Raw genomic sequence first — 23,811 nt, forward strand, 5'->3', positions numbered from 1 at the left:
AGAGATTGTCCAATGATTTCTGCATTCTGTTGGGTCACCTCTCTTTGGAATGGGCACAAATATGGATCTCTTCCAATCAGTTGGCCAGATAGTTGTTTTCCAAATTTCTTGGCAGAGATGCGTGAGTGTCTCCTGTGCCGCCTCAATTTCTTGAAAGATTTCAATTTTTATTCCATCATTTCCTGGTGCCTTGTTCTTTGCCAATTCCTTCAATGCACCTTGGACTTCCTCCCTGAGTCTCATTGGCTCTTGATCATATGGTACCTCTTGAAATGGTTGAACATTAACCATTTCCTTTTGGTACAATGACTCTGTATTCCTTCCATCTTCTCTTGATGCATTCTACATCATTCAACGCTTAGGAATTTTTAATTCTATCTTTCCCTGAAATAACAAAAACCAAACAAAACAAAGTAAAACCCACTGGCCAAAAAATGGATTGGAAAATGCTGGTGCTTTGAAAACTGCCATTGTTGTTGTTGTGAAGTGCCACTGAGTCTGTTCTTTCCCATAGCAACCCTCTATAGGAACAGTTGGTGAGCTTGAACAACTGACCTTGCATTTCAAATGGCTTTCAGCCTGGCACATTAACCCACAGCATGACACCAGGACTCCGAAAACTGCCATACTGAACCTCAAATTGTGGGGGACATTTGAATACATGTTTTCCTATGTCCTGTTATGGAGAATGCAGAAGCATTTGCATAGTCAATTCAGTTCCTATGGACCCACCCCAGTCTGCTGAGATAGAGAAAGGGCCGAGGACACAAATATCCTAATAAATCTGAGAGATAAAAACACCAAAGGGAAAGAGAGTTTACAAAGAAATATGTGTTAACAGGCACAAACAGGTAAGAAGTCAGCTACTAATTGAAAGGTGGGCAGTCTGAATCCATCCACAGGTGCTTTGGGAGAAAAGACTGGCAATCTATTTTCAAAAGGTCACAGCCATGAAAACCCTGCCTTAGTTATCTAGTGCTACTATAACAGAAATACCAAAAGTGGATGACTTTAACAAACAGAAACTGATTCTCTCAAAAACTGTTATTGTTAGGTGCCATTGAGTTGGATCCAACTCATGACTCCAAATAGTGTTTCCTAGGAGCGGTTGGTGGATTTGAACCAACAATCTTGTGATTAGCAGTCCAGTGCTTATCCTACAGGGCCACACCGGGACTCCTCTCACAGATTAGGAGGCTAGAAGTCTGATTTCACAGTACTAGCTCTAGGGGAAGGCTTGCTATTTGTTGGTTCACAGTTCATAAGAAGGTCCTTGTATCTTTTTAGCATCTGTGAGTTTGGGGTTCTTTGGAGAGACCTTCAAGTGTCTTGGCATCAATCTTCCCCTGAATTTAAAAAGTTCCCAGTGCAGGAGCCTTGGGTCCAAAGATGTGTTCCACTCCCGGCTTTTCTGTCTTAGTAGTAGTAGGTCCTGCTTCTTTCTTCTGGTGTCTCTCTCCTTTTATCTCTTATGAGATACAAGGTAATGTGGGCCACTCCCCGGGGAAATGCTCCTTACATCAAATCACAGCTGTGATCTGAGTAATGTTGTTGGATCCCAGTCGAATCCTCTCACAACAGGTTAATTAATCACATCAGAGAGGATCATTACATAACTGCCAAATTACATTGCTAGAGAACTAAAAAACCACTGGGAATCATGGTCAGCCAAGTTGGCAGCTATTTTGGGAGGGTACAATTCAATTCATGACAAACCCTATGGATGGAACCCAGTTTTCTGGAGCATGGAGTTTGGATGGGCCCAGAGATAATCTTTAAATCTTAAATCAACAAAATCCCCTGAAGTCTTCTTAAACCCAAATAATAGTTTAGCCTAAGTAATAAAGACCATCTGTTTCAAGCATTATGCTCTGTAAGATCTATCAAACTGACAACAGCTACTTCAAAGATTAGAAAGAAATCTTAGCGGTCTGCGAGTTTACATTATTGGGAAAGGACCAACTTAAGAAAAGAAGAGTGAGAATGGTTGCACAAACTGAAGAATGTAATCGATGTCACTAAATTGTACACATAGAAGCTGTTGAACTGGTGTGTGTTTTTCTATGTGTATTTGTCTTCTTGTTGTTAGGTGCCGTGGAATCAGTTCTGACTCACAGTGACCCTATATAGGATTTCCAAGGAACTGTGAGTTAGAACCGACTCAAGCTGGTGGGTTTGAACTGCTGACTTCGTGGTTCGCAGTCCAGTGCTGATACTACAGCGCCACAAAACAAGTGAACTCAACTACATATTTTTCAAAAATCCAAAGCCCCTAGGAGCACATTTCTACTCAGAAATACATGGGGTCTCTATGAGTCAGAATCAACTTAACAGTAACTGGTCTTTGGTTATTTGAGAGCACACAAATGACCAAACACAGATTACACATGTAAGCAAGGAGACCTGTTTGTGCTGGTTAATGAGAGGCATCTCCATGTCTTGACTGGGTGATGCCATCAGCTGCCTTCGCTGGGGTGTGGATGCTGAAGCCTTCTGCTTGTTCCGGCACATGCAGACCAAGAAGAAAAGGCACGCGACGACCAAGGGAATTGCAATGCTTGGAACCAGTATATAGAGAATTCCCATTCTGCTGCTGTCTCGGGGACCTGTGAACAATAACAGTTTCATGACTTTTCAGAAAAGTCCCTTTTGCAACTCTTTAAGTCCTCCACCAGTCCACTCCCCATCTCCAACAACATAGTAAATGTAAGTAGACAAAATTACAGGTTGAATCTAAAAAAAAAAAAAAAACCCAACAAAACCAGTACACCTAAAAATGAACATCTTGCTGTACCTTTTTAAATATAACCCCAAACCTCCCGCTATGGAAATAAATCGATATAGCATAAAAAACTGAACTTTAAAGCTTGTTGTAGTTAAATACCATTGAATCAGTTTTGACTCATAGTGACCCTGTATAGGATTTTCAAGGAATGGCTGGTAGATTTGAACCTTGTGGTTAGCAGTCCAGTGCTTATCCTACAGTACCACATCAGATCTCAAAATATTAATAATAATCACACTTATTTTTCTCTCCTAAAACTTGAACGCCATTGGCAATAGGTTCTCTGTTCTACTTTTATTGAACTCCCCTTAGCTACAGACAAGTTGATGAAGCACATCCAATATCCTTGCCTCTGGGGAGTGAAAGTACTAGGAATATAAGGGCTCCTTTTCAACATCTAACCTTTAGTATTTTTCTAATTTGTGTATAATGAAAGTATATCCTTTTACAGTAATTAAAAACACATTAGACCTAAAAGAGCCAATGAGTTTGTAATTCTCCTGAATTATCCAATACAATATCCAATACAGGCACAGAAACTCTTTAAAAAAAAAATATTAGGATGTGCAAGCAGTCCAAGGCTTCCAGATCTTTTGCTTTATTTTTCACAGTGAAAAGTAACACATTGTCTCCCTCTACAGGATTTGTAGAACATCACAGAGGAGCACATTACCTATCAAGTTGAAGAACCCAGGAACCAGCTGACCATTTGGCATGCTGAGCCCAGGGTGTTCACGGTTCCATGCATAACAGGGTGAACAGTGGGCCTCCTTTCCAAGCTTGACTACCCAAAGTAGCCAAATACACTAAAGGAATTACATCTTAAGAACAGATGGTGCGATTTAAAGAGTGTGTGTGTATGTGTGTGTGTGGGGGGGGGGCAGTTCATAAGAGCCACGTTCCCACATCTTTAGGGAACCAAAAGGCCTGTGTAAGCAGGACTCTCCTCAACCCTAATAATTACAACAGATGACCACGAACACCTTTGACTAGTAAACAGTGAGCTCTCCATCTGGAAGCACATGAGTGATTTGTGATTTTTGATAATGTGACACTTGAATGAGTTCAATTGAGTCTGCGATAGTTAGGGGTCTGTGTCAACATGAGTAGGCCAGGATTTCCAGAGGTTTGGCAGTTGAGATGTGCTAATTCCCATGGTGATAAAATCTAATACAGGAATGGTTAACTCTATGATGAGCAACTATGAGCAGCCAAACAATTAAAGGAATGCTTTCTTAGGGGAACAGCCTGCTCTAAATATAATGGACACTCAGGAAAGACATTCTGTCTTTTCTGCTGGGGACCTGGGACTTTGCAATTGTAAGCCATTTCCTTGATAATAAACCTCTCTCTCTCCATATATATGGCTGCTCTGCAGGAGAACGATGTGGCAGCCTGCTTCCATAAAGATGATGGCCTTATAAACACTATCAATATAAATTGATAGCAATGAGAAGACATGTTTAATGCCAGACCATATAGAGCTGTGGAACCTTTTCCATATCAATATAATACTCCATTGCATGGACATGTGTCAAATTTCCTATCCAAATGCCTGTTGATTAACTATCTGTTGAGCTATGGCAAATAATTCTTAATAGCTTTGCATTTCTTTCTTATAGGTGCACATTTTTCTATATATAAGATTCCTGGAATTGCCAAGGAAAATATATATTCTTTCTTTACGTACTATTTTTAATTATTAAAAAGATACCTTGCTCATTGTAACATGTCCTGTATTTGAACATTTCTGAATGTCATAAGAAACCACTGTTTAGCATTTTCATATGTGCTTCCCTAAAACTTCATTCATAAATTATAGTATGTATTCGGTTGGCCCAGGATCGGGCAATGTTTCATTCTGCTGTGCATAAGGTTGCTATGAGTCAGCACCGACTCAATGGCACATAACAACAACAACAACAACAACAATTCACACAAATATGCATACCTTTCACATATTTTTTCTTTTGCCAAAAAAAAAAACCAAACATGAAAAACAGACCTAACACAGCTCTTGCCTTACAGCTTGCTAGTGTTGCTAAAAGGGCAACAAGCCTCATTACTTAAAACAGCAGAAGCAGTCAACAATGTGGACAAAGTATCATACAAGGAAGCTTCTAAAAGTTTGCAAGGAAACAATGAAAAATAATGGAATAAAATAACTATTGACAATTTTATTCCTAAAATTTATCCAATAAATTGTACAAAAATGTGCAATAAGCACATATTATTCAAGATTGGTGTGTGAATGGCTGAGTTGAAGGGATCACTAACCTTGGTTGTGTGCCATGGAGTCAGTTCTGACTCATAGAGACCCTGTTCAGGGTTTCTAAAGCTATAAATCTTTACAGGAGCAGAAAGCTTCATATTTCTCCCATGGAACAGCTGGTAGTTTCGAACTGCTGACCCCGAAGTTAGCAGCCTGATTTGTAACCACTATGCTACCCTACTAACAAACGATTTTATTCCTAAAATGTATCCAATAAATTGTACAAAAATGTGTAATAAGCACGTTATTCAAGATTGGTGTGTCAATGGCTGAGCTGAAGGGATCACTCACCTTGGGATTGTCAAATTATGCTTCTGGGAAGTAACTATAACCAGGTTTAACTTCCAGAACAAGAGGACAATCAGGACATGGGCCCATGAATAACACTGCTGGGAGCAGGTTCCCCACAGAACAGTGAGTCTCAAAGTATTTCACAAATTCATTTACGACCACTTAGCTGTCCTACAAACTCATTGGCTCCAGGTTCCAAAGCATAAGATGCACAGGCCAAGCATCAATTATCCAGATCTAGAGAGTGAAATTCTGAGATGACAACGGCTTTTCTAAGGGTGTGACCATTAACCACATGCTGTTATTCTAGTGACAGCTTAAACAGAGAAACACTGAGGGAACACTGTAAATAGTTGAATTCTATATTTTATCGACTCTATCAAGTCTACATGTTAAAACTGAGCAGCAGTGGAAAGCGCCAAGGCTCAGGGAAGGTGAGCAGCTCCCTGGGTGGTCCAAATGACTAACTTACTAGGCTGATAAAAGAGTCTGGAGGCTTAAGACCACCCAGAAGTACAGTGGAAGAAAGACATGGTGAACTATTTCTAAAATATCAGCCATTGAAAGTCCTGTGGAACGCAGATCTAGTCCGACAACTCATGGGTTCGCCACAAGTTGGAGTTGACAAGATGACAACTATGTTTTTGTTTTCTGCTTTTTAGTCTTGTTAACAGATGCAGAGCTAAGGAGCATTTCTACTATTACTGGGAAATATGTATGTTATAAATGAAAATAGCAAGACACCAAACTGACTATCCTAGAATCATACACAGGAAAGGGGCTGACAGGAGTGTCCCAAATGGAACAGTGATCACAGTGGATGGTGAGGCTAGGGGTGCTTTGCATATTAGTCTTCAGACTTTTCTGTATTTCAAAATGTCTTATATAACCCAATAGTTCTTTTATACCCAGGCATCAGCTTTATGTAATACATCATCCCCATTCCATTCCAACAGGGTACACCCAACAATTAACACTTAAAAGAAAGAAAAAAGAGCGAATACATACTACATGAGGGAACGTCACACAGTTCCATGCGTACGTTTTTATTCTGGGTAAAGCACCATGGGCCTTCCATCTGGCCACCAGGGTTCCGGCAGTAGGCGTGCCCCCCTCTTAGCTCTGGGAAGTCGGCGCTGGACAAGTGATGGCTGTGAGGGTGCTGCAGGACCCAGGCCTGGCACTGGTGCCCTGACTTGGTGGTGCTGGTGGTCCCTCTGTAGTCTGTGCCTGAGCCGTTGTAGCACTGGTGGTCTGAGAGGGGGAGACATGTTGTTGTTGTTAAGTGCCGTCGAGTCGGTTCCGACCCATAGCGACCCTGTACAGGGTTTCCGAGGGTGTAAATCTTTACGGGAGTAGAAAGCTTCATTTTTCTCCCGCGGAGCGGCTAGTAGTTTCGAACCGCTGACCTTAAGGTTCGCAGCCCGATTCGTAACCACTACGCTACCAGAGCTCCTTAGGAGGCCCAAAAATCAAGTGGGGACAAACATCCTCTGGGTATACAAAGCCAACCCTCCTTCTACTATTTCAGAAACAAAACCACTTCGCCAACATAAACTCAAACTGGAGTTTCTCAAAGGTCATAGGATTATACAAAACTTCCAGGAAAAGTCACATTAAAAGCTATGACTTAATAAAGTTCCAAACCCACAAATTAAATCAGGGTGCATCAGGGACATATAGAGGAAAGAAAATCTATCAAAAGTTATTCCATGGCCTTAAAGCCACTTTTGGGGATCCAGCAGGCACCCACATTTCGCCTCCCTTCTCCACCACATGAGTGATGTCAACCCTAACCTCACATTGGTCCTCCTAGCAACAAACTGAATGCTACCAACAGGAGGACAATCCACACTCTCAGACCCCATCCTTCACACAATCATAGATGCTCAACCCCCACCCCTACTTACCCTTCCCAAGTATGGCCCTTAGGTTCAACCCCATGTGAGCAGGAGCAATGTACATGCACTTTGCTTGCTAAGTGGAGACCTAGGTCTTTGAGTCAGATACGGGTTCAACAATGTGCTGGCACTATTTTAGGAATGTTCTAGAGACAGTTGCTATTAGTGGCTGTCAAGTTGCCCCTCCCTCCTGGGAGTACCGCACACAATAGGATCCGACCATTGTGCCCGTAGGTTCATGTTCAAGGTGATCACCGGGCCTCTATTCCTGGTCTCTCACCCTGTTGACAGAGGGTGGTGGTTGTGCATGAGGAGCACTGGCTGAAGACTGAATCTAGGTCTCCTGTGCAGAAGGTGAACATCCTAATCGAACCAACACTGCCCCCATCTCAACTTTACAGCATAGAAGCATAGGGATCTCCATGTAACAAGGGACACAATGAAAGGTGAGGTTGAAGAAAGTGACTGGTTGGAGTGGAATCATACCCAACCCACTGGCTCTTAATACCCCATGGCTGCACTGAGAACAGGGAATTCTGTTAGATCACATGGGACTATTTGAATAAGGGCAGTTCCTGGTGAAAGTTACCCATCCTAACTCAAAAGGCTGGAGGTTTGAGGAGTGCTTCAGTAAGAAAGCCTGGTGCTCTGCTCCCAACAGTCAGCCACTGAAAAGCCTACTCCAACACCTAGGGGGTCTGAGCTGACTCAGTAATGAGTAGTTTGGTTGGGATAACAGCATCTGGACTGTGGAGTTCCAGCTGTAGCCCCTCTGGGCATTTCACACACCACCAAGCTCCCACCAGCACTCACAGCGACCCAGCCTCTCGGCAGGGATGCCAATGCGCATGCAGTTGGCAGCATCCGGGCTCTCAGGCATGGGCAGTGCCTCACACTTGGGCAGCTGCAGTTGCATGAGGATGAGAGGGTTGGAGCGGGCGATAGTGTACTCCTGGCGGCACAGGTCACTCTCCAGCACCTCGCACTCGTCACGGCACAGCTCACGGGGCTTGGGAGCCCGGGACCTCTCATCGCAGAGTGGGAACACAAAGTGGCAGAAGGACGGGATGGCAAATTGCGAGCACTGGTCCGACAGGTGCGTGGAGGTGCCAATCATGGTGAATGCCGCTGCAGAGACAGAGGAGAGCAGCAAGCGTTAAGGCCCCACGCCCTCTTCCCACCATCCACCCCCACAGAGAGGGTCCCAGGGATGGCTGTGCAGCTCTGGTTTGTTCCACATAGAGAAAGTCCTTGGTCTTAGGGCTTTACTTACTTACAGACAACAGAAATGTGGAAAAGAAAGAGGAAAACCAAGCTCAAGGATGATTCAGATTTCTCAGACATGGAATCCTGGTGTGGCGCTGTAGGATAAGCACTGGACCACAAGGTTAGCAGTTCAAGCCCACCAGCAGCTCCTTATAAACCCTATACTGGGTTATTGAGTCAGAACAGACTCATGGCACTTAACAATAGCAACAACAACAACCCTTTTCCTAAGGACTGGCTATGAACTGGGGATTTTGCAAGCAAATGAAAGGTATTGGCTGCAGCGGGCCTGGATGAGATCTAAAAGAAAACAAGGACTGGAGCCTTCCCAACATTTCACCATCTGTAAGAGGAAGGCACTGAGGAATAAGAGGCAAGGTGCCTCGTGGCAGCAGGAAATTCCCAGCCAAGAAGGAATCAAGTGTGTCCAGAAATACAGACTATCAGCTCTGTGCAGCTGGGCAAAACCAAGAACCAACGTGGAATCTGTTCATGGGGCTGGGCAGCGGCAGGACCCACCTGGGGGAGTTGTGATAGGGGAATGAAAATGGTAATAGCTGAAGAAGGAACTGGAGTCCGAGATGGGTCTTGTTTTTTGTTCTGTTTTTCTTTATGAGAGATTACAGGATGACTGGATGAGACAGTAAGGAACCACATCAGGGAAAAGCGTGAGGAGGCACAAGCTGCATACACCAGGTGTGTGCACTGGAGGGGACAAAGGACCCTTGGAAAGAGTGGGAAGGGTCAGACCATCTCTCCAGACACTGCAGTCAAGGTTCAAAGACTCACCAGTCTGTCCTGTACCCACCCCCAGAAGTTCCATTCCACATCTTCGTCTTTCTTCACTATCAGAAAACACCTGACTGGGCAAACCCCTTCCAAGACTGAAACTCAAAGGGAACATATGAGCAGACATGTGAACTCACTAGTGATTGCATTCTTGTGAGTGGAAGTGCAGGAAAGACAGCAATGCAGACATGGGCTGAATTTGAGCATGTTCCATAGGCTCCTGTCAACCTTGAGATGAGAAAGAGAAGAGGAAGTGCTGGTTGGTCTCCAGTTTGGGATGACATGGGAACTCCTGAGCCCATGGACACTGACCTAGCCATGGTGGGCTAGTGCTGAGACTAAAGTTTCCAATTGATTTGAAGATGGGGGAGGTGCACAAAAATGCCCAAACTTGACCTATTTTTGATGGCTTGATGATCATCAGAACACAACTAGAGGAAGATAAAGAAGTGTAAATTGCTAAAATTTGATGAACCTGACCTTTACTTATGGATGTAGTACCTCAAAATACCAACCAAGTGGGAAGGAGTATTCACATCAAAGATCAATGCTATCCCCTCAGTACACAGGGTTGATAAGGACAGGCAACTTAGACCTTGGCTACCTAAAATGGGAGCGTGGGGAGGAGCTATAATGGCACGAAGTGGCTGGCTTACAAGTTTTCAAGGAGTCTAGTTACAGAGCGAGCGGGAAAAGATAGAATCTCCTCTGAATAGTTTTCATCTTGTCTAGATGGGTCTGGTAAACGGGGTAGGATTCTTTTAGCTCAATAGTAATTGTTTTCATGACTAATTACAATGGTCACTACTGTAAAGGTAGAGGTTGTGTAATAAAAAGGGCAGGGGGAGTTAATGTTACATTCCAGGAATATCAAGAGAGAAGAGCATGCACAGAACATGGAATCCTAACCAGAGAAGCAAGAACACCAGAGACAGAGGCAAAGGTGATGGCATAGAGAGATAAAGCACCTGAGGACTCCACACTCATGGAAAGATTTAGGCTATGTGCTGGTGGGCAGGAGGCTGTTCTGCAAAATGTGCCCTTTGATTGTTTAAATGATTATATATTCCTGTGTGTATTTGTATATATATAAAGAAAAAGCAGGAACAGAGGAAAATACTGTTAACTGATGGTACATGGAGGGGATTATAATCATTGCAATGAAACAAACTACGATTTGTTGTTGTTGTTAGTGCTGTTGAGTCGGTTCTGACCCATAGCGACCTTCTATAGGGTTTCTGAGGAGCCACTGGTGAGCTTGAACCACCGATCTTGCAGTTCAAATGGCTTTGCAGTCTAACCTGCAGCGCCACACACCGATGTTCTCCCATGTAAATTATCACTCAATTCACAATAAAAGCAAAAAAAAAAAAAAAAAAAAGACCTGCTTATAATTACTTGGACACCTGAAGGAAATGCCCTTTTGTTTTTGTGTCCTGCTGCGGTTGTGCTCTTTGATCATGGGAGAATGAAGGGCTTCATGGAATCCCTGAGACACCTGAATGTAGTCCCTGCCTGGGCTCCCTCACTGCCCAGGTGCATGCCATACCAGCTAAGACCAGCAGGTGGCACTGTGACCACTCATTCCGAGGACCCAATCAGGCACAGGCACGGCAGCCACTAATCAACATGGGCAGGCACTTATTTTTAATAACTTAGTGTTGGGCCTAGTTCTAGATGTGTGTTATGCATTAGATGGTGGTCAGTTACTTAGACCTTATTCTTTGAGACTGCACATTAGGGAATGAAAGTCTGTATTCTCAAGGAAACCACACCCACTGCTGTGGAGCTGATGCCAACAGAACAGAATAGAACTGCCCCATAGGGTTTCCAAGGGTGTCCTGGTGTGTGGCGCTGTGAGTTAATGTGCCAGACTGCAAAGCCATTTGAACTGCAAGGTCAGCGGTTCAAGCTCACCAGCAGCTCCTCAGAAACACTATATGGGTCAGAACCTACTCCAAAGCACTTAACAACAACAAGTCTTTATGAAGAAAACTGACTCATCTTTATCTTGCAGAGAAGCCCAGAAGTTCAAATTGCTGCCCGGGCTTAGCTCACATTGCCACCAGGGCTCCTTGAAAGCCTGTACAGAGTCAAAACATATCAAATAGCATACCATCTAGATGAGTACCAAGCCACAGAGTTGGGTTGGCTGGACTTGGGCTTCCAGGCAATGGATATGATTTAGTGAGGTGAGAGCAGAAGGCGCTATTCTGTAGATTTGGTTCTCTGAGCTCACCTCAGTCCCAGGACCCTGTCCAGTATCTATCCACATTATCCAGAGTCCTCACTCCTTTCGGCAGACAATGTTATTGAGAAATAAAGAGGTTATGGTTCAGGGTCTGTCAGAGTTAGTGTAAGAACTGACTTTGGGCACATACTAGGTAACTATGGAGAGAGTTGCAGAGAACATGCTAGCATTGATGTAGAGAAGATTGAGAAGACCCAATCGAAAGACTAAGATTGAGAAAATGCAATCGGTAATTCCTCTTGGGGCAATCAACTAACAGGATGTCACACCTGACCCTTTACAGTTTCCAACTCCTCCTTTCAATCAGAGTTCCTGGGCAGTACAAACAGCTGACCTGCTTGGCTACTAACTGAAAGGTTGGAGGTTCAAGTCCACAGAAAGGTACCTCGGAAGAAAGGCTTGGCATCCTTCCTCCCTCCACATGCAACCATTAAAAACCACATGTAACACAGCTCTACTCTGACACACATGGGTAGCCATGCTCCATGGAAACTTATTCTGCTCCCCCCACCCCCCACCCCCAGAAAGTACAGTTCTAGGCAGCAAGGAAATCAAAGAAGTCACTGCCTCATTTTCATCCAGATCATGAAGGTCTCATGGAGGTTTCTTTGGGCCTGCCCCATAAGTCCTTCCTTCATTTGCTGATGGGGCATAACTCTAAATGATGAGAAAAAGCTGCAAATATCCATTAATAAGCAGAACATGAAATGCATGAAGTATGAATCTAAGAAAATTAGATGTTATCAGAAGTGAAATTGAAACCATAAAGATTGATACTTCATGCATTAGTGTGATGAAATGGACAAGTATTGATCATTTTGAATCAGATATAGTTCCATATGCAAGGAATAAGGAACCCTGGTAGTACAGTGGATTATGAGTTGAGTGGCTAACTGCAAGGTCAGTTTGAATCTGCCAGTCGCTCTGCAGGAGGAAAATGAGATTCTCTGTTCCCATAAAGATTCATAGCCACAGAAACCCTATACAGGGCTGCTATGAGTCAGAATCAACTCCATGGCACACAACCTCCAACCACCACAAAGAACACCAGTTAATACCACTATTATTCAAATTTGTGAAACAACCTCTAAAGGCAATGATGATGAAGTTGAAGAATTCTACCCATTCCAAAGATAGGTGACCTAACAGAATGCAGAACTCATTGGGCAATATCATTAATATCGGATTAAAGCAAAATTTTGCTGAAGATAATTTTTAAATGGCTTCAATGGTATACTGACAGGGAACTGCAAGAGATTCAAGTTGGATTCAGATGATTATGTGGAATGAGGGATATCATTGCTGATGTCAGATGGATCTTTGCTAACAGCAGAGGCTACCAGAAAGATGTTTGCCAGTGCTTTACTAACTATGCAAAGGAACTTGACTGTATGGAACATAACAAATCATGGATAACATGAATAGGTATTTCAAAACACTTAATTGCGCTCATGAGGAGCCTCAACATAGACGAAGAGGCAGTCATTAGAACAGAACGAGGGGATACTGAAAGGCTTAAAATCAGGAAAGGTAGGCATCAGAGTTAAGTAATCTGAAAAACTGGATTAGATGAAGAAGAACATGGCATTAGGATTGGAGGAAAACACCTTAACAAACTGTGATATGCAGATGATACAACTTTGCCTGCAGGAATTGAAGATGACTTGAAACACTGATGAAGATCAAAGACCACAGCCTTCGGTAGGGGTTGCACCTCAGTGTAAAACCATCACAAATGGATCAATAAATAGCATCATGATAAAAAGAGAAAAGATTGAAGTTATCAAAGACTTTTTTGGGCTTGGATCTACAGCAATGTTTATGGAAGCAGCAGTCAAGAAATCAAATGAGGTGGGGCTTGATGGTGGCTAGGGTAGAGAGGTGCAGTGAGGTTCGCTGTTAGCAATACAGGCAAAGCAGATTCAGGGCAGAGCTCCAAAACTCGGAACCACATAGGTACAAATATTTTTAAAGTTTGAAGGCTTATAGCTAGTGGAACTTGAAGCAGAAGTAAGAAATTGAGTACTTTTGAATCTGCTGGGCTTGGCAGCCGGAGCCTACAACTTGGGCGACATCAAACGGCAAGACCAAGCTGGGGAGCAGACACACCATGGGAAAATGCTGAGGAAACCTCGGAGCAAAGGTAGACAATACACTTTGTTGGTTTTGCTTTGGTCTGATTTTCTTTTTTTTTTTATGGTATCTGTTCATTTGTCCTCCACTGTTTGCATACCTCCATTTTGGTGACTAGGGGGGTGGCTGAGTGAGTGGACAGCCCCCACCCTCACCACTGGTGGGTTCTTCTGCCACGCGTGCGTGCAGATACTCTTAGCCCAAGAGCTGGCCCTGAACTGGGTTTTGTTTTTTTTAAATACGGAAAAGTCAGAACAAGGGGTTTGGAGAGGGAAAGCAAGTTTAAAAACAAAACAGGCTGAAAATTAAATTAAATCCTGAGGTATAGCATAACAACCAATACTAACATCTTGATATCTATCAGACAGCTTTTAAGGCATGAAGCTGAAAGAGGACATTAAAGTCATACTCATATTAGGCTACAGATTTTTTTTTTTTCCATCTCTCCCTCCTCTCCCTTTTCTGTGATTATAGACTACAGTATCCAGTCTAGTTTCTTTTGTTGATGTTGGTTTACTTTTGGTGGGGTTTTTTGTGTGTGTGTGTTTTTATGCGGTTGCTGTGTTGCTGTTTTATGCTCCCCCTTCTAACTTTGGGGGACTCTTTCTCTACCTGTATTACCCAAGAAGATATAGGAACTGCTGCCATATAGTCAATCTACAATCACACTCTGTAACACCAAAACCCAGGCAAGAACCAATACCCTCTGCCATATAGCAGGGAGGCAGACATCATCTGTGAAAGTTACTCTGAGTTAAGCAATAAGAACAGTGAAAAGGGAAGCCCACATCCGGATCACATCTACCTGTAAGCAATCAGAAAGCATAAAAAATACCAAAACACATACACAATTATGTTTTAAAGCCACAGAAACACTAAACATGTCCAAGAAGCAAAAGCAGATGACTATATCAGCACATGTCCAGAAACAAGATAAAATGTCTCAGACAAATGACCTAGAGGTAGACCTGCACTACATTCTGGAAGGAGGGCAGGCCTTGGAAATGCCTGAGACGAAATTCAGAAAAATGATTTTTAAATGTTTCAAAACACTTCATAATGGAGTTGAGAAAAATAAGGAAGAAGTCAGGAAAGCACTACAGGAAAAATCAAGTAAGATAGATACAGCATTGGAAACAATTAAAGACCTACAGAAAGAGGCCCAAATGAGCTATAACAGAATATCAGAAATAGACAATAATCTAAAAGGGCAAAGGAGTAGAACAGAAGAGATGGAAGGCAGAACCAGTGAGCTGGAAGACAAATCTCTCAATACCACTAAGAAATGCAAACAGAAAAAAGAAGTAAAAAAAAAAATCTGAAGAAGGTCTAAGATTCATGTTGGACAATATACAGAGGAATAACTTAGGAATTACCAGCATTCAAGAACAAGATGAATCACACAAGTCCATAGAGGAAATAGTTGAAGAATGCCTGGAAGAAAATTTCTCTAACATTCTGAAAAGTTAAAAGATAAACATTCAAGAAGCTCAATGAACCCCAGGAAGGATAGACCCAAATAGAAAATCACTAAGACATATCATTACCAAGCTCTCCAAAATCAAAGATAAGGAGACACTTCTGAAAGCAGCTAGAGAAAAGAGAAGTGTTACATACAAAGGAAAGCAAATCAGATTAAGCTCAGATCTCTCAGCAGAAACATTGCAAGCAAGAAGGCAATAGGGAGACATATATAAAACCCTGTAAGAAACAAACTGCCAACCAAAAACCTTTATCCAGCAAAGCTATCAATCAAAATACAACAGTGTAATCAAAGCATTCCATGATAAACAGAAGCTAAGGGATTTTGCCAAATCCAACTCTGCACTACAAAACATCCTAAAGGGTGTTCTGTAGACTGAGAACCAACAAGAACAAACAACAAACAGAGACTGACATACATGGAAGCATTTACCAGAACTACATCAACAGAATGAAGACTCAAGAACAGAACAAACTCAACAGAATCTGGGAGGTCAGTCTATGACCAAAACAATTACAATGTAAAAGAAGGTAAACACGTAGGAACAGAGATCCAGATGGTGAGAAGGTCAAGTAGATTACAGGATAAAATAGACTGCAGTAAACGGAAGGAAAAGTTAATGGACTATAAGGTAACTTCAAAGAAAATTAACACTTCACAACATACCAAGAAAATGAAAATCCAAGAAGAACATGGAAACATTTAAACTATGAAGAAACTCACAAGAAAGAACACAAAAACCATGAACTCAGCAAAGGAAGGAACACAGAACAAAGCAAGCAGCAACACAACAAAAAAATAAACATAATGGCAGCAATTAATCCATACCTATCGAGTAGGGGTTACAAATCAGGCTGCTAACTTCAAGGTTAACAGTTTGAAACTACTAGCTGTTTCACGGGAGAAAAACGAGGCTTTCTGCTCCCGTAAAGATTTGCAGCCTCAGAAACGCTGTGCGGGGTCACTATGAGTCAGAACCGACTCCACGGTACTCAACAACAACAACATTGATAATTACAGTAAATGTAAACAGATTAAATGCACCAGTTAAGAGATGAAGGGTGGCAGAATGGATAAGAAAACAAACTCCTTCAATATGCTGTCTGCAAGAGACACAAATCACACACAGAGAGAAACAAAAACAGATTAAAAGTCAAAGGAAGGAAAAAAAATATACCAAGCTAATTGCAATAAAAAACTAACAGGCGTGGCAGTACTAATCTCCGATAAAATAAACTTTTAGGCAAAAACCAGCATAATAGATAACGATGGACATTATCTCATGATTAAAGGGACAACTGATCAAGATGACATAACCATAATAAATATCTATCACAAACATTTTGGAAACCACATAAACAAAAACAGACAAACTAGATGATTGGGACATACTAAAAATTAAAAACTTATGTGCATCAAAAGACTTCACCAGAAGAATAAAAAGGGAACCCACAGAATGTGAAAAAAATCTTTTGTAATGACACATCAGACAAGGGACTCATTTCTAAAATACATGGGAAACGACAACACCTCTACAAGAAAAAGACAAATAACCCAAATAAAAAATGGGCACAGGACATGAACAGACACTTCACCAAGGAGGAGATCCAGGAGGCCAACAAACATATGAAGACATGTTCACGATCACTAGCCATTAGAGAAATGCAAATCAAGACAACAGTGAGATATCATCTCACACCAGCAATAAAAGCAAAGATCAAAAAAGTAGAGGCCAATAAATGCTGGTGGGGATGTGGAGAGACTGGGACGCTCCTGAATTGCTGGTGGGATTGCAAAATGGTCCAACCTCTCTGGAAAGCAATAGGGCGCTTCCTCAGAAGGTTAGGAATAGAAATACCTTACGATCCAGCAATTCCTCTACTTGGTATTTACCCACAAGAAATACGAGCCATAACATGAGTACATATATGCACACCAATGTTCATAGCAGCACTATTTACAATAGCAAAAAGATGGAGACAGCCTAAGTGACCATCAACTGAAGAATGGATAAACAGACTGTGGTACATACACACAATGGAATATTATGCTACCTTGAAGAATAACAAGGAAGCTGCAAGCCACCTTACAACATGGATGAACATAGAGGACATTATGCTGAGTGAAATTAGTCACAAAAGGAGATATACTGCATAGGACCACTACTATAAAAGACTAAGGAAAATAACCCATACTAAAAGGGGGTGGGGAGAGAGATTCTTTGCTGGTTTCTGGGATGTGGGGGTGAGGTGAAGAGAGGGAAAGGAAGGTGGAGCACAGGATAGTTTGGGTGCTGGGGAAGGGGCCAATACATAAGAAGGGGAAGGAGAATGGAAGAACAAAGCAGACAGGGAAACAATTAGGCAGGTTTCAATGGGCTAAATGGGACAGAGGTAAAGAATGCGCAACCTTGAAACAACAGGGCTCTGAGATACAGGGATTGAGACATGTTTGGAATGGGGAAAAGGGGGCAAATAATGTTAAGATGCTTGGCTGCCTTTTGAATCTTGGTTTCCCTGGCATACCATTATAAAATCAACACTTGAGGGGGAGCTAAAAGAATAGACAGAAATATCACCATAGAAAGTTTGTAAGTCTATCTTCTGCCTATAACTCATTGGAATACCTAAAATGAGGCTACAATGTGCCCAGTGAAGGAGGCTTCCTAAGGAGCCTCTGCATTACTTAAGACCATACATGGAATCCTGATCCCCATCTAGAATCTTCTGAGGTGGGAAATTTCCACTTGAAAGGACAAGCATACGAGCCTGGAGCTGCTAGAAGAACAGGAGATACTTCTTGAAAGAAAGACCAACAGGAAAAATAAAAAACAATATAGGCAGACCAACTGATTACTACAAGAACAAGCAAGTTGCTTGTGCAGGAGACATCAAGGCAAGTGGTCGGGTTCCCTAAGGGCAAACCCCCTTCCAAGACTAAAACTCAATGGGAATAAACTCTCTGATTGATGACCACATTCGTCACCGGTAAGGGGAAGTGAGGAAAAAACTGCAATGAATCTGCGTGCTAAGCCCTACAACCTTCAATAGACTCCTGTAAACCCAAGTGGAGACCTAGTTGGCCAGCAGTGTGGCAAGACCTGGGGACTCTTGGCCCCAGAGTCATTTACATAGCCACAGAGGTCTAGAGTGGTGAGTGAAGCATCCAGTTGATAAGAAGAGAAGTTATATGCATAAGAACACCCACACTTGCAGATAATCTGGCTTCAATGATTGGATGATTCAGAGCTCAACTAGAAGAAGAAAGAAGAGAAGAAAACAGTGATCTGATACAATATGATGAACTTGGCTTACACCAATGGATGCAGTAGCTCAAAAAAGGGAACAAATCTTTACAGTGAAGATCATTCCTAGCCCTTCCATACACAGAGTAGACAGGGATGGGCAACTTGGACATTGGCTACCCAAAATGGGGATTGGGGGCCTACAAAGGAAATAAGCGACTGGCTTACAAGCTTTCAAGAGGGAGCCTAGATCCAGAGGGTGCGGAGGAAGGTAGAATCTTCACTGAATAGTATCCAATCTGTATAGGTGGGGCTGATAAAAGGAGATGGGGATAGGTCTCTTGTAACACAACAGAGAATAATTGTTATCAGGACTGATTGTGAGGGTTGGAAATATAAAGGTAGACATGTTGTAGCAAAAGGAGGGGAGTGATTGACTTTGCCATCTAGGAGCGGAGGTCCCTGGGACTACCAAGGGAGAAGAGCGGAGAAGGGGACCCTACCCAGAGAAGCAGTAGCACTAGAGATGGAGTCAGAGATGATGACGTGGAGAGATGAAGCAGCTGGGGACTTCAGACTCAGAGAGGGGGAGGGGCTGTGTGCTGACAACCAGTGGGCAGGCTTGCAGGGTATACACTATGGTTGGTTGATGATGCATGGAGGGGACTATAACCATGGCAATGAAATGATACATGATAGAATGAATGTAAAGCTAATGTTCTCCTATGTAAACTATCACATAATTCACAATAAAACATTTAAAAAAAGTCAAATGATGTATTTCTTAGTCAAATCTGCTACACAAAACTTCTTTAAAGTGGTAAAGAGCGATATTTCATTTTGTTGTACACAGGGTTGTCGCTATAAGTTGGAACCAATTCAGCAGCACCTAACAACAACAATATATTAACTAAGTCATGTTGTGAAGTATACTTTTAACATCACGTTGTGGTGAAAAAGTTTGAGAAGTTTTGCTTTAAATGGCATACAAAACTTTTCCAGTGAGAGATAACATTTCAAAACATGTTCCCAGCCAACAGAGATGGCACTTTCAGGTTCTTGAATGTTCCATTATTACTCTTTCATTTTGCACTGTCATCTAGGGGAGGCTGTTTGAGCATTAATCACAAAGAGCCTTTCAAAACACTGGTCCTAGTCCTTATATTAAGGTTAGGGACTGGACTGAATTCAGAAGAGACTTCCAATGACACCTGCATGAGTTTCTAACTTTAACCCTCATTCAAATCCAAAAGTGCCTTCTGCAGCCCCTACTTCCCTACCAGGATCTCTCAGGGAGCCCCAGCATCAGAAATTTTGTAAAGCAATCAGGTGATTCACACGTGCAGCCAGGATAAAAAAATTACCATATGGAGAATCCCATTACCCTGAGATGCTGGTGCATCTGTCATTCTCAAAAGATTTTTCTTGTACCTTATGGGGTCAACAAAGACAAGCGTGTGTTGGAGGGGGAGGGCGGTGGGCAGGAGATGTGTTTTGATTGTCTTTGGTCTAATAATTGTGCAAAAGTATATCTGATAGAGAGTGGAGCCACCGGCTGATGGGAAGATAGGGCAGGTGCACAGGAGCGCCCACACTTGCAGATGATACCCACGTGACCTGGACCGGATGACTGGATGATCGGAGCTCATCCAGGAGAAGAAAGAAGAGGGGGAAAAAAAAAAAGACTGAGCTGATACAATCTGATGAACTTGACCTATACCTATGGAGCAGCAACTCAAAAGAAGGAACAAATCCTTACAGCAAGAAACAGTCCCACCCCCTCCACACACAGAGTAGACAGAGATGGGCAACTTGGACATTGGATACTCAAATGGCGAGAGGGGGACTACAAAGGCAAGAAGTGACTGGCTTACAAGCTTTCAAGAGGGAACCTAGTGCTAGGGAGCATGGAGGAGGCAGAATCTCCAGTGGGTACCACTCAATCTGTCTGGGCGGAGCTGATGAAAAGAAATACAGATCGCTAACTCGTGATATTGCTTATCAGGACGGATTGTGATGGTTGGAAATGCAAAGGTAGACATTTTGTAACAAGGAGGGAATGATTAATTCTCAAGGATAGGAGCTGAGGTCTCTGGGACCATCAACGGAAAAGAGCAGAGAGCGGGACCCTACCCAGAGACACAGAGATGCCTGAGATAGAGACAGAGACGATGATGTGGAGTGATGAAGTGGCTGGGAACTTTGGATCCAGAGGAAAAGGGACTGTGGGCCGAAAACGTGGGGCGGTGGTGGAGGGAAGAGTGTAGGGGGCAGGTTTCTAGGATATACCCTTTGGTTGGTTGATGATGCATGGAGGGGATTGGAACCATGGCAATGAGATGATATACGATGGAATGAATGTAAAACTAAAGTTCTCGCATGTAAACTATCATATAATTCACAATAAAACAATAAAAAAAAAAGTATATCTGATAGAAAACCAGAAGACACTTCTTGAAAGAAGGACCTACAGGAAAAATACAAAACAATAAGGGCAGTCTGACTGTTACCACAAGAACATACAGGTGGCTTGCCCAGGAGACATCAAGGCAAGTGGTCGGGTCCTCTCAGTGCACATTCTCTTCCAAGACTAAGATGCAAGGGAAATATACACCTTGACTGACAACCTTGACTTACCCAGAAGGGTAAGTGACCAAAGAACATCAATGAAGTGGCAAGCTAAGCCCTACATTGTTCAGCAAACTACTGTGAACCCGGGTGGAGACCTAGTCGGCCAGTAGGGACTCATGGGCTCATAATCAATGACACAGCCACAGAGGTCTAGAGTGGAGAGTGGGGCGGCCAGCCGATTAAAAGAGGCTGGACAGACATAAGAACACCCACACTTGCAGATGATGCCCATTTGACCAGACTTCAATGGCTGGATAAACAGAGCTCAACCTGAAGAAGAAAGAAGAGAAAAAAAGCGCCATCTGATACAATTCGATAAACAGGACCTATACCTATGAATGCAGTAGATCAAAAGAGGAAACAAATCCCTGCTGTAAGAACTATTCCAACCCTCTCCACACAAAGGGTAGACAGGGATGGGCAACTTGGACATTGGCTACCCAAAATGGGGGGAGGGATACAAAGGCAAGAAGTGACTGGCTTACAAGCTTTCAAGAGGGAACCTAGATCCAAAGGGCGTGGAGGAAGGTAAAGTCTCCAGTGAATAGTGTCTAGCCTGTCCAGGAAGTGCTGATGAAACGAAATACAGATGGGTCTCCTGTGATGCAATGGTGAATAATTGTTATCAGGACTGATTGTGAAGGTTAGAAGTCTAAAGATAGACATTTTGTACCAAAGAGGGGAGTGATTAACTTTTCAGTCTAGGAGTGGAGGACCCTGGGACCATCAATGGAGAAGAGCGAAGAGCAGAGTCCTACCCAGAGAGGCGGTGAGGCCTGAGATGGAGGCAGAGAAGATGACGTCAAGAGATGGTGTGGCCGGGGACTCGGGATCAGGAGATGGAAAGGGGCTTAGGACTGTGTGTGGGGGATGGTGGGGTGGGGGGTGGAAATGCAGGTTTACAAGGTACACCCCTTGGTTGGGTGACGATGCATGGTCAGGACAGTAACTATGCCAGTGAAATGATAGATGAGGAAATTAATGTAAAGCTGATGTTCTCCCATGTAGACTATCACACAATTCACAATTTTAAAAAAAAAAGTATATCTGAACCTATCCATACTTGTTAATTTAAATATACAAGCTGAGAACATTTGAAGATAAACTATGCTAGAATTGCAACAGCTTTGTCTCTGATTTTCTACTTTGAAAGAGAAAAAGAAGAGCGCTGCATTGCCCATAAGATGAGTGGATACAGTGATAAATCAGAAAGGTGGCTCCTTTCTGTGCTCTGGAGTGGGCTGTGTGAATGCTCATAGCTTCACTACAAAGGCACACAGTGCCTACCAGTGATTCGGTTTTCGATCTCCCCCTGCATCTGCAAGGAGTCCACATAAATGGTCTGGTTCCCAATGAAGCGTGCACAGGCAATGCCTCGGTAAGGCTGGCAGAATCCATCCTCATGATAGTCGTCCCTGGAAAAAACAAAAAGACAATGCCTGTAAGTACAATGGCAGGGGTTTAAACATTGCTGATTTTATTTGTTTGAACCTTAGAAGTCTGAATTATTTTCTACTTTGAACTTTTTGTGTTTTCAGTAATGGAAGACATTTTGAATGAAATGGAAAAAAAAAATTTTTTTTCTGAGGAAGCAAGAATTTGATACAATTAGTGGGACAAATGTTCCTGAAGGGTCTCTGGTGTTGGAATTGGTGAGATGAGACCCATTTCTTCTGATTCATGCAGTTATTCAGACTCCCACCATATTCAGCACATGCTAAAAGTGGGATAGGAGCTTCCCAATAAACCTCAGAGGTGGAAAGGTAAGTGGACACCATATGTCCCGTGAACCACAAAAGGGCTAAATCCAGCACCTTAGGCAATGGCACCCTTAAAATGAGAAAAAAACATATGTCCCCACAAAAATCTGCACACGAGGCAAGACTGGAAAGAATAAAGGGAGTCCTAACAAGAAACGAGATAGGAGCACACCAAGTCTCCAACTGATGGTCTGCAGCATAAGGTTTCTTCTTTAATTAATGCCAACAGAAAAAGTTTGCTGACTCTGTGTGCTTATGCCTTATTGCTGCAGCTGAGTAGTCCTTTCTAAGAGCAAAAGAATACAGACCCCTTGGGCCAACATGAGATGGAGATATCCATGAGACTAGTCCGTGAGCTGCACACTTGTATCCCTCGCAAACTACAGTTATGAGCACAGCAGGCATGGAGCAGTGACTCCAGGATTAGACTGCCTGTTTCTGAATTCCAGTTCTGCTATTTACTATCGAAGTAGCTGTAGAACTTATCATCATCTGACATTGTATAGATCTACTGGCTTATCTGTTTGTCTCTCATCTGCCTCACTAGCATGCAAGTACCAAGTGGGCTAGCTGTAGACCTAGAAAAGTGTTCACCACACTGCATATACTCAAAAGATACGTGCTGAGTAAATGTAAACTTGCTGGGGAAAAAAAAATCTGCACACGAATGGTAATATCAGTTTTACTGACAAATAGAAATACTGGATACAACAGAGATGCCATTCATGGGTGAGTGGGTAAGCATATGGTGGTGTGTCAGTACAATGGAGTATTGCTCAGTAATAACAAGCAATGAGCTATCAAGTCATATCAAGACATAGAGGAGTGGAACAAACAAGATGGCAGATTGGGTGGACGTATAGCAGAGAGCTCCACCAACAACAACACAGAATACCCGACCAAGCAGGTTCAGGGGATGGTCCCAGAACTCTGAACCACATGTAAAGGAATACTTAGAAGGTTAGAAGGCTCACAGCTGGGGGAATTTGTGGCAGAAGCAAGAAA

At 42.8% G+C, this 23,811-nt stretch overlaps 1 protein-coding gene across 1 annotated transcript in view; it reads right to left on the minus strand.

The window, feature by feature from the left end:
* The window catches only part of ROR2 (receptor tyrosine kinase-like orphan receptor 2), a 118,954-nt gene that overhangs the window by 6,387 nt on the left and 88,756 nt on the right, over positions 1-23,811 (minus strand). The window contains exons 6-9 of the mRNA XM_006875877.1: positions 22,334-22,461; positions 8,063-8,377; positions 6,357-6,602; positions 2,404-2,606 (exon numbers count right to left, since the gene is read on the minus strand). Coding sequence (XP_006875939.1) covers positions 2,404-2,606; positions 6,357-6,602; positions 8,063-8,377; positions 22,334-22,461 — 892 coding nt within the window. The remainder of the gene's footprint in view (positions 1-2,403; positions 2,607-6,356; positions 6,603-8,062; positions 8,378-22,333; positions 22,462-23,811) is intronic.

The sequence above is a fragment of the Chrysochloris asiatica genome, unplaced genomic scaffold, assembly GCF_000296735.1.
Source record: "Chrysochloris asiatica unplaced genomic scaffold, ChrAsi1.0 scaffold00343, whole genome shotgun sequence".
In the NCBI taxonomy this organism is placed as follows: domain Eukaryota; kingdom Metazoa; phylum Chordata; class Mammalia; order Afrosoricida; family Chrysochloridae; genus Chrysochloris; species Chrysochloris asiatica.